The sequence below is a fragment of the Metarhizium acridum genome (assembly GCF_019434415.1).
Source record: "Metarhizium acridum strain ARSEF 324 chromosome Unknown scaffold_31, whole genome shotgun sequence".
NCBI lineage: Eukaryota > Fungi > Ascomycota > Sordariomycetes > Hypocreales > Clavicipitaceae > Metarhizium > Metarhizium acridum.
The window spans coordinates 3352322-3367551 of record NW_027094018.1 but is presented as its reverse complement, the minus strand read 5'-3'; the positions used below and the strand labels follow the sequence as shown (position 1 = coordinate 3367551).

Sequence of the window (15230 nt, the reverse complement as noted above, 5' to 3'; positions counted from 1 at the left end):
GAACAGACGGTCGATTGGACGACAGCCATGATTGAGGATTTCATTCCGGGTATGAAATACGCCATGGCCGATTTAGATTCGAGGCATTGTTGAAAGTGCGGACGCAGTGGGTGACGGAGCGCTTTGCTGCTTGAATGTATTTTTTGAGCAATGCAGGCAGACTGCGCATGAGGCCGCCTTCACTACGACTTTATATAAGCTCGTGTCTTATTTTCAACTGCAGGGTCCCGATACCTGTCAGGTACGGGAGTCAGATCGGCAAGATCGGCAGGGTAGTTGAATGAAATATGTCACAGCGCTACACGCAAATTGCTACTACTTCCATCCTCATCGACCATCGCGATAGGGTAATGGGTAGTGGACAAATTGGGAGTTGTTGGTGTTGGGTTCCGTCGGTGATTGTGTTGTATTTCCTAGTCCTGCGAGGCTGCAAGTCAGGCCCGGGTCCCAGCGTCCATGTCTGGTGGTATGCGGCATGTCTGGGAAGTCGTGTGAAAGTCTTCCGGGTACCGAGACAGAAGAGCTACATTGAATACAAGGCCAGAGTCGTAGACAAGGTATAAATATTGAAACCTGATACCGATCGTATTCTGGCAAAGACATATCGAATAATGAAATTACTCGACTAGATGACAATGTGCGCCCGCATAAAGCGTCTTGTAGAGAAGCTCCCGGAGACTTGCTCGGGCTATTACGACAAAGGCGTAACATGCATGGCAAGTTGGCAAGCTGTGTCGGCATTTAGTGGTCGCACAGCACAAGAGAGCAGGGTAGTCGCAGGAGAGTACATCATGGGACTTCCAAGGTGTTACGGTGGTAGTAGTCTGTTGTCCGGGACAAGAAAAGTGTGGACGAACGGAGGCGTCTGCTGCGTCCGTGAAAGGATTCAACGGGTCGGTCCAGAGGATTCGGAGTGCATTTGGACTCGTTTGATGTCCGCACAGTGTCATCCGCTAAGATGACGGTCAAATGTGATGGCAAGATAAATGCACCGGTATGGCTCAAAGCTGTGTTCGAACCCAGAAGGCCATGTCGCGCGGAGTTCCAACATTTGAAACTTTATGACTGGTCGTTCGAGAACGGGGTCAGACCACAGCAGGGGTTACATCGTTCCCAAGTCCTCAATTCATGGGGAGACACGCGACCACTGCGTGATATTCGATCGATGATGGGTCGGGAAGGTACTGAAGAGCGGGGATGGAGGAGGAAATATTGGGAAGGTGCCGATGCTCATTAGCTACCCTGATGCAGTTGAAGTGCGGAGCGCTGCATCCTTTGAAAGTACCCAGGTAGCTAGAATGTCAAACAGGCTGATTCCGCACACAGGCCACGAACCAGCTTCCCATTGACAGTCAGGCAAGCAAGACCCCTCAGGGGCTTGGAAAGATGGCGGTAGGAACGCAAGATGGCGGCCGCAAATGCGTTGCCATTGTCGGGAACCGAGTCCTGCGGCAGCATATTTCAGTAGTATTTCCCTCCCAGCTCCGGGCCCTTGGAGATGGCCTGCGATTGACCTGGGATTGCGGAAGTGTCCCAAGGGGCGGAACAAGGACCGAAACCGAAACCGCCCATCAAGGAGGACTGGCCACGTCCGTGTCGAGCCGAGAGGTAGACATTGAAGGTCGGTGCATGGAACATTAAAAGAAAAAAGACATGATGCAGGTGGAGATTGGACGACGAGCCAACAGTTTGAAGCAGAGAATGACAGCAAATATGCACAACAGAATGGGCATGAGCGGAGACCACGGAAGCACACGCCCCTCCTTCGTCCTGGAACTCGGGATCCATGTCACGATTTGCTTGCACACTTGGCGAATGATTGCACACCGATCGAATCTGGCATATGGGTGGGCATCGGCACTTGGGTACCTGGGTGGACATCTGTCAGCGTCGGGCCTTTCCAATACAATTGAGTACCTCTGGCAAATCGTTGGTGCGGCCATGCGACAGGGCTTGCATCCAAAAGAGCCCAAGATGCTTCATGGTAGCCATCATAGCTTCAGCCATCATAGCTTCATTGTTCGTTTGGTCAACAGGGAGGGCGTCTGTACTGCTCTGTGGATCTCGGCCGATTCCTTGCAGTTTGGGAAGGAGCAGTGGACATGGAGGCTTGGGTTTGCCTTACCCCGTCTTGTGCGGGATATTAGGTCAATACCGATGCGAGCGCCAGCGTAAATGTGCAGATGAACATTCAAGGCTAGACGAACATGGCAGCGTCTCCCGGCCCTACTGTAGGTGCCGGGAGGACTAGGTGTAATGTGGCCAAGGCACCGATCCTCTCATGACCTCATGGTCCATTCTCTTCCATGCTTCGAGGCCCAAGTTGCAACCAGACTGGTTCTGTCGGTCGTCACGCGGCCTTTTTGCCTCTACTTTTCGCAGCCGAGCGTTGAAGCGCGGTATTGATGCTGTTTTCGCATCGTCATGGAGTAAGGTTAAAAGTGGCGATCCGCGACATGCAGAGCCGATTTTGTCTTGATCCTGCTTCCTCCCCTCTTCCGTACCTAGGTAGTCATCACCAAGTGTTGATTTGTGAATTCTTCCGCCCCGTGACTCTCGACCGTCGACTTTGGGGCCAACGCCACTGCCACTGCCGCACGCCCCTCCGCATTGTTCTGAACTTCTGCCCCACCGCAAGACCCCTGGATGGATACCCCGCCAGGCACCTCCACCCTTGCATCTGGTGGTCCGTGGTTTTGCACTCCAAGCTTCCTCATCCGTGCACTGTCTCACCCTCTTCTTCTGCTCCTTTGCCCTTCCGCCATCCATCAAGTCCATCTGCATGCTCAGCGTTCCTTGTGTCTTGCTTGCCAGAGTCAGAATACAATCGAGCGAACCGCGACGCGTGCACCAAACTAAGCCTCGATCAGCCAGCCAATTTGCGCCAAAGCCAAACGCCGGCCCCCTTCCATACGAGTACGACTAAGCACCACGAATTTGGCGCCCATTTTGCCGACCGCGACAACGGAGCTTCATCGTGCGCCGCCTGTCTGTCTCTCGTCTTGTCTGCTTTGTTTTCTGAGTTTCTCGGTCGGGTACTAACCCAGTAGAACCGACACAACCTCCAAGCCTCATCCTTCGGACATTTTGTCAAGTTCAACTTGGCTCCCGATTGAGTCATTGGATGTGTTTGCTGTGCGGCCTCGGCCTTGCGTCCATCCTTCGTTGTTCAATTAAGCCTTCCACTTCCCTGAATCCGGTTTCTGCTATCGGTGAGGGTTTGATTCGATTACACTGCATCTCCAACTTCGTGGAACGCGGCCGGCCGCAACCACGCGCATTGCCAGCATTGAATTTTTGATCATACATTCCACATTTTGCACGCACGCGGAAGCGCACACACCTGCACATACGCACCCCCTGCCCTTGTCTGTGACCTGTCTTTCCTGCATACCGTCGTATTTACTCTTTCCCAATTAGAACGTCCCACATGTTTCTGCCTAGTATAAATACCACGGGGGAGGACCTCTACGAGGTTGTGGTTGAGACGCCCTGGTTGTCAACAATCTACTCCCCCGGCCTTCAACAAAGCTTGACGCGGATTCCTAGCGTCATGAAGTTCGTCAAGTTTGCCTCGGCGGCTGTTCTTGCTGTCATTGGTGGACAGGTGGGCGCCGATTCTTCTTTCACTCCAGCTAGGCCTCCAGCTGTTCCTCTGGCTGTCCGTAATCCCTATCTGAATGTCTGGCTTAACGGGCAAGAAAATGGTCCTCACGGAATCCTCCCTGGGCAATGGCCCGAATTTTGGGCGTAAGTTCTGCCCCCCAGCCGTGACCTCAAATCACACAAGACTTTGGCACCAAGATCACCGGAGTGCAGTAGCTAATTCTCTAATTCTCTGCCGTGTACAGAACCGGGATCCAAGGATGGCAAGGCTTCGTCAAGGTCGACGATCAAGTATATAACTGGATGGGTGGTGCTCCCGGAGCTCCGAATGTCGACCAGTTGAACTTAGAGTATACGTCAACTCGTAGCATTTTCAACATGTCCGTTGCTGGGAAGGTTGACATGAGAGTGGAATTTCTGTCGCCTGTCTACCCAGACGACCTGAGGCGCCAATCTATCCCCTTTTCATACATCAATGTTGCTGTTAAATCTCGCGACGGCAAGCCGCACAGAGTGCAAGTCTATTCCGACGTGTCGGGAGGTCAGTCGGCGCCCCTTGGCTCTCTTGACACTCGTGGCTGTGATATGTTCTGCTGACGTGTGTCTTCTCAGAATGGGCATCGGGAGACGCTGGAGCAGTGGTTCAGTGGGATACTTCATCCAATTCTGGCGTGCGTAGCCACAGGTTCTGGAAACAGAAACAGACCGTCTTCCAGGAGGATGGAGAAAATGCAGCTTGGGGCACTTGGTACTGGTCCACTGGTGACCAGAGTGGTGTAAGCTACAAGATTGGTGCTGACGTGGATGTACGCGGGCAATTTCTCAACAAGGGATCTCTGGACGACCAGGTTGACAACCAGTTCCGTGCCGTCAATGACAGGTGGTGAGTCAAAACACTGCTGCATGGTGACATTTCTGGGAACATTGCTGACCGAGGATCAAAGGCCTGTCTTTGCGCTTTCACGTGATTTGGGCACTGTCAGGAGCAGATGGGCCGAGACTGTCTTTACCATCGGAGTGGCTCAACAGGAGAGTATTCAGTGGGTTGGTCAGGCCCCAGAGCCCCAGAGCGTACCGTCTCTATGGACTGCATACTTTGACGAGAGAGACCTAGTCACATTTTTCTACCAGGACTACGACAATGCCACGCATGCTGCCAATCGACTGGATCTTCGTATTCAGAGAGACTCTGTTGCTGCTGCTGGCCAGGACTATGCAACAATCACCACCCTGTCTGTTCGACAAGCCTTTGGTGCCCTCGCATACGCAGGCAGCCCGGAAAATCCTTTAATTTTCCTCAAAGAAATTTCGTCAAACAGTGACATTCAGACTGTTGACGTTATCTTCCCTGCTTTCCCCATCCTCTTGTACTTGAACCCGAACCTGCTCAAGTATCTTCTTGAGCCTCTTTTGCTCAATGACAGATACCACTATCCGAATGACTTTGCACAGCACGATTTGGGACGCTTTCCCAGGGCCCTTGGCTACGCTGATGGCAACGATGAACACATGCCTCTGGAGGAGTGTGGCAACATGATCATAATGATGCTTGCCTATTCTCAGTTGAAGCATGACAACCAATATCTTTCGGACAATTGGGATTTGCTCGTCAAATGGGCTCAGTACATGATTAACGACGCCAAGATCCCTGCTAGCCAGCTCTCTACGGATGACTTTGCTGGCCACCTTGCGTATGTCCAGCCCAAAGTCACTTGAAGACGTGTCCCCAGTTAACCATGTATTACCATAGTAACCAGACCAATCTGGCGATCAAAGGCATCATTGCCCTGCAAGCCATGTCCGAAGTGGCAACCCGGGCCGGGCACAAGAAGGAGAGCAGCAGATACTCTACGCTGGCCAAGGAATATCTTGATTTCTGGACCGAGCATGGTGTTAATGCCGAGGCCGGGCATAGCATGCTGCAGTATGATAACAAGGACTCTTACGGTATGCGCACTGCACGCTCTTGAACATTGACCCGGGGCGAGCTAACACAAGGCGTGGCAGGTCTCCTCTACAATATCTACCCAGACAAGCTTCTAGGTCTCGAATTTATTCCCCAGAAAATCTACGACATGCAAAGTGACTTCTACTTAAAGACGCAAAAGCAGTATGGCGTTATTCTCGACACGCGCAACGTCTGGACCAAGGTGGATTGGGAGCTGTTCGCGGCCGCTGTAGCCAAGACCGAAACCCAGAACATGTTCATCTCCAAGATTGCCACATGGATCAACGAGACGCCCACCTGGCGTGCCTTCACAGACCTGTACGACGTGAATACTGGTGGCTATCCTGGGGGTCTTCAATTCACGGCGAGACCAGTGGTGGGCGGCACGTTCTCGCTGCTTGCGCTGAAGAAGTAGACGAGCACAAATAGTGTCGCGATTTAGCAGCGGACTGGTCCTTGATTGAAGCTATCTATCGAGGAATTGAGGCCTTTTTATAGCTGATGATGGCCTCTTGGTCGCGATAGTTGCTTTTTCTAGGTCTCGGGTTAAAAGCGGCCCTAGCAAGGGTTTCCAGGGACTCTGACTACCTAGATAGGCGTAAAAGGGGTCACTGGTGCAATTTGCAGGTCCTTCAGGGGGGACCATGATTATCAACATGATGAATCAATTCAACTGAACATGTGCAGCATGATTAATTTTGGATCTGGCAAAATATATTTGCCCACGAAGAAGTACACAGTAATATACTAAAGTATATTTTCGTACAGAGCCCCCAGGTACCTGATCCGGTTCAATACTTTTTGTCTCGCACTGCAACTCCCTTTCCCGCTGTGCAAATTGCTCTTCAGCCAACGGCTTGCCGACTCGGTGAGTGGCACACGCAAAATAACGAGTCCCGCCAGACACAGTGATCCGAAAGCTTGCGCGTAATACGGTACAATGGGCAAACACGTCTTGGCTGTGTCACGATGTCATACTTTTGGTCTACATAACAGCAAGCGGTGCTTGTGCGATTCTGAGACTCGAGGCCGCGACTGCGAGTAGTTTGCCCGCTCCCAAACCACCCGCCAGCAAATGACTACCGAGTGAGTGTCTTGTAGTCTGACGTGCGGGCACACATGGACTCAAATATTTCAAGGGGGCCGAATGTATGCACCGGACAGGGACCAATCAGCACAAGGCGGTATATTATAAAGCTTTGATGAATTCTCTGGTGCTATTCTGCGTTGGACTAGTTGTCTTTCCACGCCGTGGCTTCCCCCGTTGCTTCTGCATGACTTGAGCTGTCAGCAGCCGTCAGTGTCTGTCCTTTTCGTCCCTGGCGCCTCTACTCGAGATCGTCGCAGTGGCCCACGGCAAAGAGATCCTGCGACTTGGCGAGCAGCTTCTCAATCTCCTCGGCATAGCGCTTGGCAATGTTCTTGGCCATGCCGCTGCTGATCTTGTTGACAATGGTCTGCGTCAGGCCGCGGCCGACGGAGCTCAGGGCGCCGAGCTTGTTGCGGGTGACGCCGCACTGCCTGGCCTTTTTGACGTCGTCTACCTTGTCCTTGACGTCGTTGAAGAGGTTCTTGGCGCGCTTGTCCAGGTCCTGGACGGGCTTGAGGAGGGCCACGGCGAGGGAGAGGCCAATGGGCTCCGAGTTGTCGACAATGGTCTGGCAGCGCTGGATGGTGGCGGTGACGCCGTCGGTGGCCTCGACGACGGGCGTGATGTTGCCGTCAAACGACCTGGCCGCGTCGTCGAGGTGGTTGATGGAGGCGGTCACGTCGTTGAGGCACTTGGGGAGGGCGTTGTCGCGGGGGAGCACGAGCGCGTGGGCGCCTGGGATGGCGAGGAGGGCGAGGCCAGCGAACTTCATGATGCCGGGGGTTTTATATGAGCGGTGAGAATCGAGTTGGGGACGGGGCGTCGTGGGATTTGGGAATTTTTCCAAGCCTTTATGTTGGTAGATGGCCGGGGGCTTCGTGCGGGTTTTATATAATGCATGTTTTAGCGTGGGCGGTACGAATCTTGGGCTTGCTAGTTGGCAAACATGCTTTGTTTTGCCGCCTGTCGTTTGCGTCACCTGGACGAGGACGATCCTGTAGGCTTGGTGGTGCCGAGGACCTAGTGTCGAGCGAGGACATCTACACCGAGCTGTCAAGTGGAAAGGGGCCAACTGGTTCTCGTGCGTATGGGGCGCAACGGCTCACGCTGCAGCCAATTCTGGATGGCGGGCCGGGGTCAGACCACTAGATGCGCGTATGAGAATCTTGTCGGTTTAGCTTATCCTCGAACCTGGTACCATGCCGTCACTCTGTGTTCCGGCGCAACTTGTCGAGGGTGCAGGCACGGGTGGTGAATGGGCACTGAGTTTTCACCCATCGAGTCGCTTGAGCAAGCTGGGCCTAGCGCAGGCTGCACGAGGGAAAACGTGACATGGAGCTTCAATGTTGGTCGGATTTGTCTTGCTGCCGACGCCATCATGCCATCATCGTCTGAGCATCATGTCGCCAAGAGCGGCAAGAACACCGGCAAGACGCATCATCCATCAACCGAGGAGAAGCGACGGGACGTGAAGCGCCCGCACTCGAGACTGTGTAAGCTTTTAGCCAACACGGGCTTCCTCAACATGGCATTTGGGGAACATTTGAACTGACCACGTGTTTTCTTCCGACATTGACTGTGCAGTACACGTCCGGCACTCGCGCCAGTTTCCAGACACTTATGTGGAAATCGCGGAGTCGTGTTTCTATCTGCGGGTACGGGGTCGCGGATTGTTTTGGTCGCTGTCATATGATGACGATGCAAGCAGGACTGCTCGTGGGCATCACGGCTTGAGACTGCGGGGGCCGGTAATGTTTGCAGTCTTGCAGTTTCGACGGCTCCTGTGTTGTACCACGGCGTCGTTGGACGTCATCAGCGCATGGTGTCTAGCGCCGTATTCACACATAAGTAGAGTCGGACTTGGCGCAACGAGGGGGCGAGGTATGATATGAGGAACTGGTGGTGCTGACAAGAGTGCCAACAGGCTTCGAGGACTTTGAGACAAACTTTAAACATGGCCAATCATGAGTACTTCCCGTTGATTTCTATAAAATGATATTAGTGTACAGCTGGGTACGTAATGCTTGCATGATGCTTGCACGATCATTTGAATTTAAAAAATGTAAAAAAGGAAAAAAAAACCTAATAGCACAGCTAATGTAAACATGCACAATAGACGGCAGACTGTTTTCATCCGTGTCAAAGAACGCACCGAGACCGTTTTTAACGACCAAGGTAAAGTTCAAGGGACATGATGTGACGTCCAAGAATAGGGGTACACATCCCTGTGACGGCGTCAAGTGGCCAGCCTCACTCTGAACCCCCAATAGGCTGACGGCTAGCTTGGATACTGCATCTAGAGTTGGAAATTTTATACTCTTTCGTGCCACCCATCCATGTCTGACTTTTTAATTGACAGGATTGGAAATGACGGGGACAGCTGGCATTGATTCGTCAACTACAAGTATGCAAACCGTTGGAGAATGTCAGTACCAGACCAAGGAGAATGATGGCATCCTCTAGGCTTATTCTCCCCATTAGCCGTCTCTTTTATAGCTGAGGGCCTCGGTCACACTCAACTTGGCGTTGAGACAAGGTTCCGTAGGATAAATCGGGAGACGGGAGCTCCTGTGCGCCCTGCCAATGTATGTGGTGTCGAGACAGATGGGGATGGAGTCGTTGTAGTGACCTTTGGCCGAGTTGGGGAGAGATTTGTGAAGGCGGATGAGGATGAATGGAGCAGGTCGAATTCTGTTGTTGTGGGACTGAAAGAAGAGCGATAACGGACTATACCTGGGGTGTTGGCCTTTTCGTAATGTCTGAACGGCTATTTTCAGTGGCACGGGAGGATGCAACAGGGCGCATAGCAAAGAGATGGTTCTTGCTAGGATAAAGACTCTGGGCTTGTTTAAAGATGAGTAATATTAACTGATACTAACTGGCCAGTTACGGTCAATTGTAGTAGCTGCACGTCGCGCGAAACCTGCAACGCTAGAAGGAGACTCAGGTGCCCTCCCCCCGGGGCCGCTGCAATTATGATACTTTTTACCTGCTTGGTGATCGTCTGGTATGATAACGAATCTAATTTTCACATGGTTTCAGTCTCTTACATTATAAGATGAGGATCTGTTGGTTATTTCCAGGCTGCCTCACAAGTGCGCGGCGTTCGCCACACAGATGAATGCCTGGATCGAGAGGAATTGCCGTTCAATTACACCCACACGAGCAGGAGATATGATAGATGAATACAGCTATGCGTTTACCGATGAAACTCCTTCGTGAATACATGATGGCCGGGCAAAGAGGCACATGATGTGTTTCAAGTCTTCTACGGCACAAGTGGTGGAGGGTAAAGTAGACGGAACGATATGAATTGGAGAAATGCCAACATTCTCTCAGTCTTTTTTCATTAATGCTCAGAAGGCTCGAGATGTATAACTCATGCAATTGGCTCTCCTCTTCGATTGTCTGAACGTGTCTTTGCCGGAGCAACGAGTCATGTCGATATTCAATTGGCAGCGCAGAATCACATGCCGTGGAGGTCAGAGACTACAGTCTGGCGCCTCAAAAACTCCCGTGCCATCACGAAATACTTATTGAGAAATGGTCACCAGCGTGCAGTCTTTGCGGCTCAGCCAGTAGCACAACAACCAAAGCAGGAGATGGCCCATATGGGCGGCTTCTCCCCCATTCCGATCTCAAAGAGACCACAGTTTCTTGTTTGATGCTATCGGGAAGTTCACCATACACCTCTTCCGCGGAGCTAAAAACAGACCATAGTCGCTATTATCCCATGCAGTTACACCCCTCATTGCGGCATCAAGGTGGCCTATGGATGAGAACCCCAACAGTAAGCGTATTGAACTAGTAGGTTCCGTACTAGTCTAGTATCCAGGGTAGAATTAGTATTTTTGAATGACTTCAAGGATACAACAATCGCCTTCGCTCTGATGGACGCGACCTGATAGACTACGTGGTCTAAAAGAAAGGGTTAGGGTTAGGGTTATGGGGGTACTAAATGCATGTTATTGGAAACACCGGAGAAGTTAGTGGCAGCGGATCTGGGGTGTTTGGCGACGAGGAGCTAGCCGCAGCGAAGTAGAGTATAAACGAGACAGCGAAGCGCTTTATTACAGCACGTTCCAGGTCCCTTTAATACTAGAAATGTAATTACAAATTCTTGAATTACTTGCAGCTATGGCTATTGCCTTAAATCTCAATATCGTCCTTGACGGACAAGTATGAAGATATAAATTTCTTGGGGTTTTAACCTATTTTAATGAACTTGTTATTTATTTTTGACCTATCCGAATATCGTGCAAGCACTACATCACGTAAAGCCTAACGGAAGCAATACCATGCGGCTGGCCGCACCCAAGCCAAAGAACCGCAATAGACCACGTAATACACTATGAGTATGACGGATAAGTATATGTGGAGAGTCTGTGTAGTTTTAAAGCGATAAAGGTAAACGAACAAGAAATATCTCAATACGACGGACCAGAAGCCAGAGAAGAGAAACTCAATAGGTTAGATTTGTCATTAGACTTGCTTCCATTTGACCAGGCAACTTGAACTGCAATGTTGGCCAGTCCTTGGTATCTGTTCCATTCTAGCTAATCGTACAAAGGATTTCAGTCTTTAAAGTCGTAGAGATAAAGGGGTCAATCTTCCGCTCCACCCGTTACAAGCCAAACGGCCAGGTCTCATCGTACTCTAGAGGTTCCTCCGGTTGGTAAGTTTCAATGCCCCTTACAGGGGAGGAGCTATCAAACCATAAGAAACCATCAAACTGTTCCGGAAGAATAGCCGAAGAGTAGTGAGATCGTCTTTCCGTCTTTGGCTTGTATATGACGCCAATAAACCTCTCTAGTCGCTGCTTCATCAACTCTTTCCGCAGGGTTCCGTCACATTTTCCAGGTCTGAGGTCCAGAGCAAAGTTGTCGACGCCCGTGGCATGCATCAGCTCCTCATAGCTACCGGGTAATGCTGGCTGTACTTTCATAACTCTCATGTCACCGCCCCAACAATCTGCTGCTGCAACACTTCCGGTGTAAGTGCCACAACCTATACTCAGGCAGGATTGGCCGTACGTCTCCTTACACAGTTGACCAATGTTGATTTCACGCCGGGAAACGCCCATGCTAGTCGCCCGGGCGTCCCCAACGTGGCTATTATGTGCCCACACGATCGCTTTTGCTTTGGCACCTCGGTGCTTGAGAATCCGGCCTAGTGTGTTCGCCATGTGTGTATCTCGCAGGTTCCAGGACTCATTCAACCCATAATACATTGTCTTGTAGTACCGCTCTGCGTCTGTGATAACTCGTTAGTAATTGCTATTTGGCAAATATACTCCCCATCTGACTTGACTCACCAGCCACAACTCTCGCATTCTGTTCTGCGCTATGAAACTCGTCCCCGTCCCAGTAGACCGAGGAGTATTGAACTCGCTTTTTGAGTAGGTCCTGCAGCATATATATAACCTCTTTTTCATAGCCTTCGAATCCTGGCGTGATGGCTGCGTAGGCGTAGTCGTGAGGGTCGTCAGCCCACATCATTAGCTGCTCATACCTGTGCCTGGCCAACTTGGCCATGTCGGCGTCCACCTGGTCGAGATATTCAATGACAGCTTGCATAGAGCTGCGAAGAGAATATAAATCCAGTCCATAGAACCCGACGGATTCATGCACAGACTTGCTTTGGCTTGTGTTGTATTTCCGGAGCCACTCCACAAACTCCTGTACTTCCAAGTTTCGCCACATCCACGTTGGGAAGCGCATAAATGGTGCCTCACGTCCATCATTAGTCTTGCCCGTGGCCGTGAGACTGACGCCTTTATCGGGAAGTGTTCGGCGCCGAACATATCTATCCACAACTTCTGCGTCTGGCCAGTCGCCCTCAATAGCAATAATGTTAAACCCGTGGTGTTCGATCATGTACTTGGACAATTCCGCGCGCGCCGTGTAGAACTCAGATGTCCCATGCGAAGCATCACCCAGCAGTAATACCTTGCATTTTCCAAAGTCATCAAATGCCTTGTTATAAGTCGCGCTGTCTAGCGCAGAGTCGAACGATACGGCATTGGCCGCTAGGAGATCACAGGGTGAGTTTGGATCTGCCCTGGGTTCTTTGCCAACAGAAGTCATTGTTGTAGAAACGTCTCTCTACGTCTCATTCAAGTTGAATTTTTGGTACTCGTTTTAGTGTGCTGTTAAAGTTTTGTTAGCGTCTGATTCAAGTTGAAATTTCGAGGGTTTAGATACACTTACGTGCAGTGGTCAGAGTATGGTGGCTTGTTCTTGTTCCATATAATACTGACTTCGCCTTATCTAGAGCTTCATTGAATCATCCCGCTCGTGGGGTATTATAATTCAAAGCCGGGCGACAATTTAGCCGTATTCAGCTGTGAAGTATTTGGTGATGACTACTGCAAGACGCCAAGGCATACCAATCACTAAAAGTGTATGGAACAAAGCCCAGCACCCTCAAATGAGAACGTAGCCGTGGAATTGGTGGGAAGATTATGACGTGACATATCCGTCATGCAGCGTCTGGTCTGTTTTGTGAAACCCCCCCCCCCCCCCCAGTGCGATCTTACACGATTCACACAATCACCACTGCTCCGAATGTCCCTATTGGCTGGATTTTCAGCCTTGGTCGCAAATTGTCGCGAATGACAAGCGCCGCTGTCTGGACCGCTGGTCATAACCACATCAACAGGACAACGAATCTCGCAGAACTCGCGACGCCAGGCAAGAATCCCGAAATGGCGACAAAACTGGAGTCACGTATAGTATCCTTCTTTATCCGAGGCAGAATGAGTATTGACGCGAGAAGGGGGTAGACGACAATGGGCGAACTTATATAAATCTCCGTTCTCTTGCCCAGGCTGGAGAGTCCGTCAACCGAGTTCTTTATTCCAGCAGTGCGATACAACTTGTAATACGTGCACATGTGCTGTAAAAGGCGCTGCCTCTTATAGGAAGGCGACTTGACTGGTTGTCGAAGTCTGGCAATACTCGCCCCATATTCCAAAGGCCGACTACTTAGAATAGTGAATAGGCACCCAGTGCCCCGTAGGGTACCAAAAATTTGAAGATATTCCTGTCAGCATTCGAAGCTAGCTAGGAAGTTAACTTATGACTTCCCTTTAGTGGCTTCAAATGGTGACTCTACTGAGACTTCTGGATTCATCGTGCCTGGCGACTCAGGCATGTCTGATTCCTCGCCAGAGGATACAATGACAAGCTGTTCGGACTCTATGCGCGTTGGAACCTTGACGCCAGCTTTTCCAGGCCGCGCTCAATGTTACATGGGGGCAGAAAGAAATGGAAGTTGACTCTTTCCATTGAAATAATGCTTCAAGTCATACGTCTGCATTTAACCCTGATAGGCGGAACGGGTGAACGATAGTACGGACTGTAAAGGCGAGTAAGCTACACAGTAGATAAGGCCACCTTAGTGGCAAAAGTGGCGGAGTGGCTTCCCCCTTCAGCACTTGGGGCCTTCAGGACCAACTTGGAGTTAATAACATCTCGCCATATTAGAGAATTTACCCATTAAAGTAATTGCCACGTGCGTTCGCGACGACATGGTCTCGTCTCTAGCAAGACACAGACTCATCCCGACGGTAACCTAGCCCTTGTCCGTTTTCTGAACGATACAGGACGACGAGCTGCAGGGTACACATATAAAAAAATGGAAGATTGCTGTCGGCTGAGAACGCGAGGTTTCCGGAACGCTGTGCTCAGATTACGATAACCATCGAGTCGGTCATAGCGTCGGATCTCAGCAAATAGATAGTTAAGGTGTGTGTTTAAATCGCGCTGTTGCCCGGAATCGGGTTGAAATTGTGTCGGTCTAAAAGGATATGTTTAAGTGCCAAGATGACCAAGTGGCCTTAGAAGGAACCCTTCTATTCGATGTGGGTGACAAGGGGTTGTTTAAAAGGGCTTGAAATGGTATTCATTTCAGCTCATAATTCGCTTTGATATTAAAAGTCTTTGTTTTCTTAAGGCCTTGAAGGGCAGAAAACTCTTATTTATAGAAAGCGGCGGTGAGTAAGCGAGCCTTGGGCCCGAGGCCTCAACTATGTCTCAAGCCCTTGTGTAACTATCTCAGGTTCAAGGGTCGTCCCGTGCGTTTATTACGTGACGCCCGTGCAATAATATAGTACAAGATTTTCTAATTCTGGTGAGGGCTGTAGTAGCATTAAAGACAAAATAGTCTTATTATCAGCTTATCTAAAGTATGCTAAGAATATTCTGGTATCAAGCATTACAGCTGAAAGTTGAGTGGGCATTTTCGCTAGCAAGATAATCTAAATCTTAAGCTTGTGGATACCCTTTAGCCACCTCTCTCAGTAATCTAAATGCTGTGAATAAATAGTTTTATAGGGATATGAAAAGTCGTTAACACTTATTGGTAGTAGGAACTAGTCATTACCAGTGGATGAATCGAAAGATTGACAATCACATCTCTGTAGGTTGTGAGGAAACTACTCACATTCATTGTACTCGTACAAGAGAGCCGTGGGAAGGTTTTCTGCAATTTTGTCTACTTCTGCAGTCGTTGGACTGTAAAATTGTCTTTCGGTTCATCTACAATCTTCCATTCTTGCACCATTCGGGCATAGCATAATGGGGG

The 15230-nt window shown here is 50.4% G+C and overlaps 4 protein-coding genes across 4 annotated transcripts; 2 read left to right on the top strand and 2 right to left on the bottom strand.

Annotated features, from left to right (window-relative positions):
• Positions 1-3430: 3430 nt before the first annotated feature.
• J3458_005903 (uncharacterized protein) lies at positions 3431-5969 on the top strand (the record flags this gene model as incomplete). Its single annotated transcript, XM_007816181.2, has 6 exons — positions 3431-3750; positions 3852-4147; positions 4219-4489; positions 4551-5297; positions 5357-5553; positions 5614-5969. 6 exons carry the CDS (start codon positions 3431-3433, stop codon positions 5967-5969), a joined length of 2187 nt encoding a protein of 728 aa, XP_007814372.1.
• A 764-nt stretch (positions 5970-6733) lies between these two features.
• Positions 6734-7512, bottom strand: J3458_005902 (uncharacterized protein). The gene has a single exon (XM_007816180.2). It carries the CDS (start codon positions 7414-7416, stop codon positions 6883-6885), a length of 534 nt encoding a protein of 177 aa, XP_007814371.1. The 5' UTR covers positions 7417-7512; the 3' UTR covers positions 6734-6882.
• Positions 7513-7894: 382 nt separating this feature from the next.
• J3458_005901 (uncharacterized protein) lies at positions 7895-9836 on the top strand. Its single transcript, XM_066119045.1, has 4 exons — positions 7895-8137; positions 8229-8819; positions 9004-9069; positions 9181-9836. Exons 1-2 carry the CDS (start codon positions 7900-7902, stop codon positions 8534-8536), a joined length of 546 nt encoding a protein of 181 aa, XP_065976567.1. The 5' UTR covers positions 7895-7899; the 3' UTR covers positions 8537-8819; positions 9004-9069; positions 9181-9836.
• A 1189-nt stretch (positions 9837-11025) lies between these two features.
• On the bottom strand, positions 11026-12952 carry J3458_005900 (uncharacterized protein). The gene is made up of 3 exons (XM_007816179.2): positions 12854-12952; positions 11959-12792; positions 11026-11897 (listed from the first exon to the last, which is right to left on the bottom strand). Exons 2-3 carry the CDS (start codon positions 12728-12730, stop codon positions 11269-11271), a joined length of 1401 nt encoding a protein of 466 aa, XP_007814370.2. The 5' UTR covers positions 12731-12792; positions 12854-12952; the 3' UTR covers positions 11026-11268.
• Positions 12953-15230: the final 2278 nt, after the last annotated feature.

Bases quoted from the DNA above. Each gene is read 5' to 3' on its own strand.
- J3458_005900 (XM_007816179.2), bottom strand. From the start codon at position 12,730: ATGACTTCTGTTGGCAAAGAACCCAGGGCAGATCCAAACTCACCCTGT. The intron at 11,898-11,958 runs GTGAGTCAAGTC...GAGTTATCACAG, and splicing joins GAATGCGAGAGTTGTGGCTG to ACGCAGAGCGGTACTACAAG.
- J3458_005901 (XM_066119045.1), top strand. From the start codon at position 7,900: ATGGGCACTGAGTTTTCACCCATCGAGTCGCTTGAGCAAGCTGGGCCT. The intron at 8,138-8,228 runs GTAAGCTTTTAG...TTGACTGTGCAG, and splicing joins GCGCCCGCACTCGAGACTGT to TACACGTCCGGCACTCGCGC.
- J3458_005902 (XM_007816180.2), bottom strand. From the start codon at position 7,416: ATGAAGTTCGCTGGCCTCGCCCTCCTCGCCATCCCAGGCGCCCACGCG.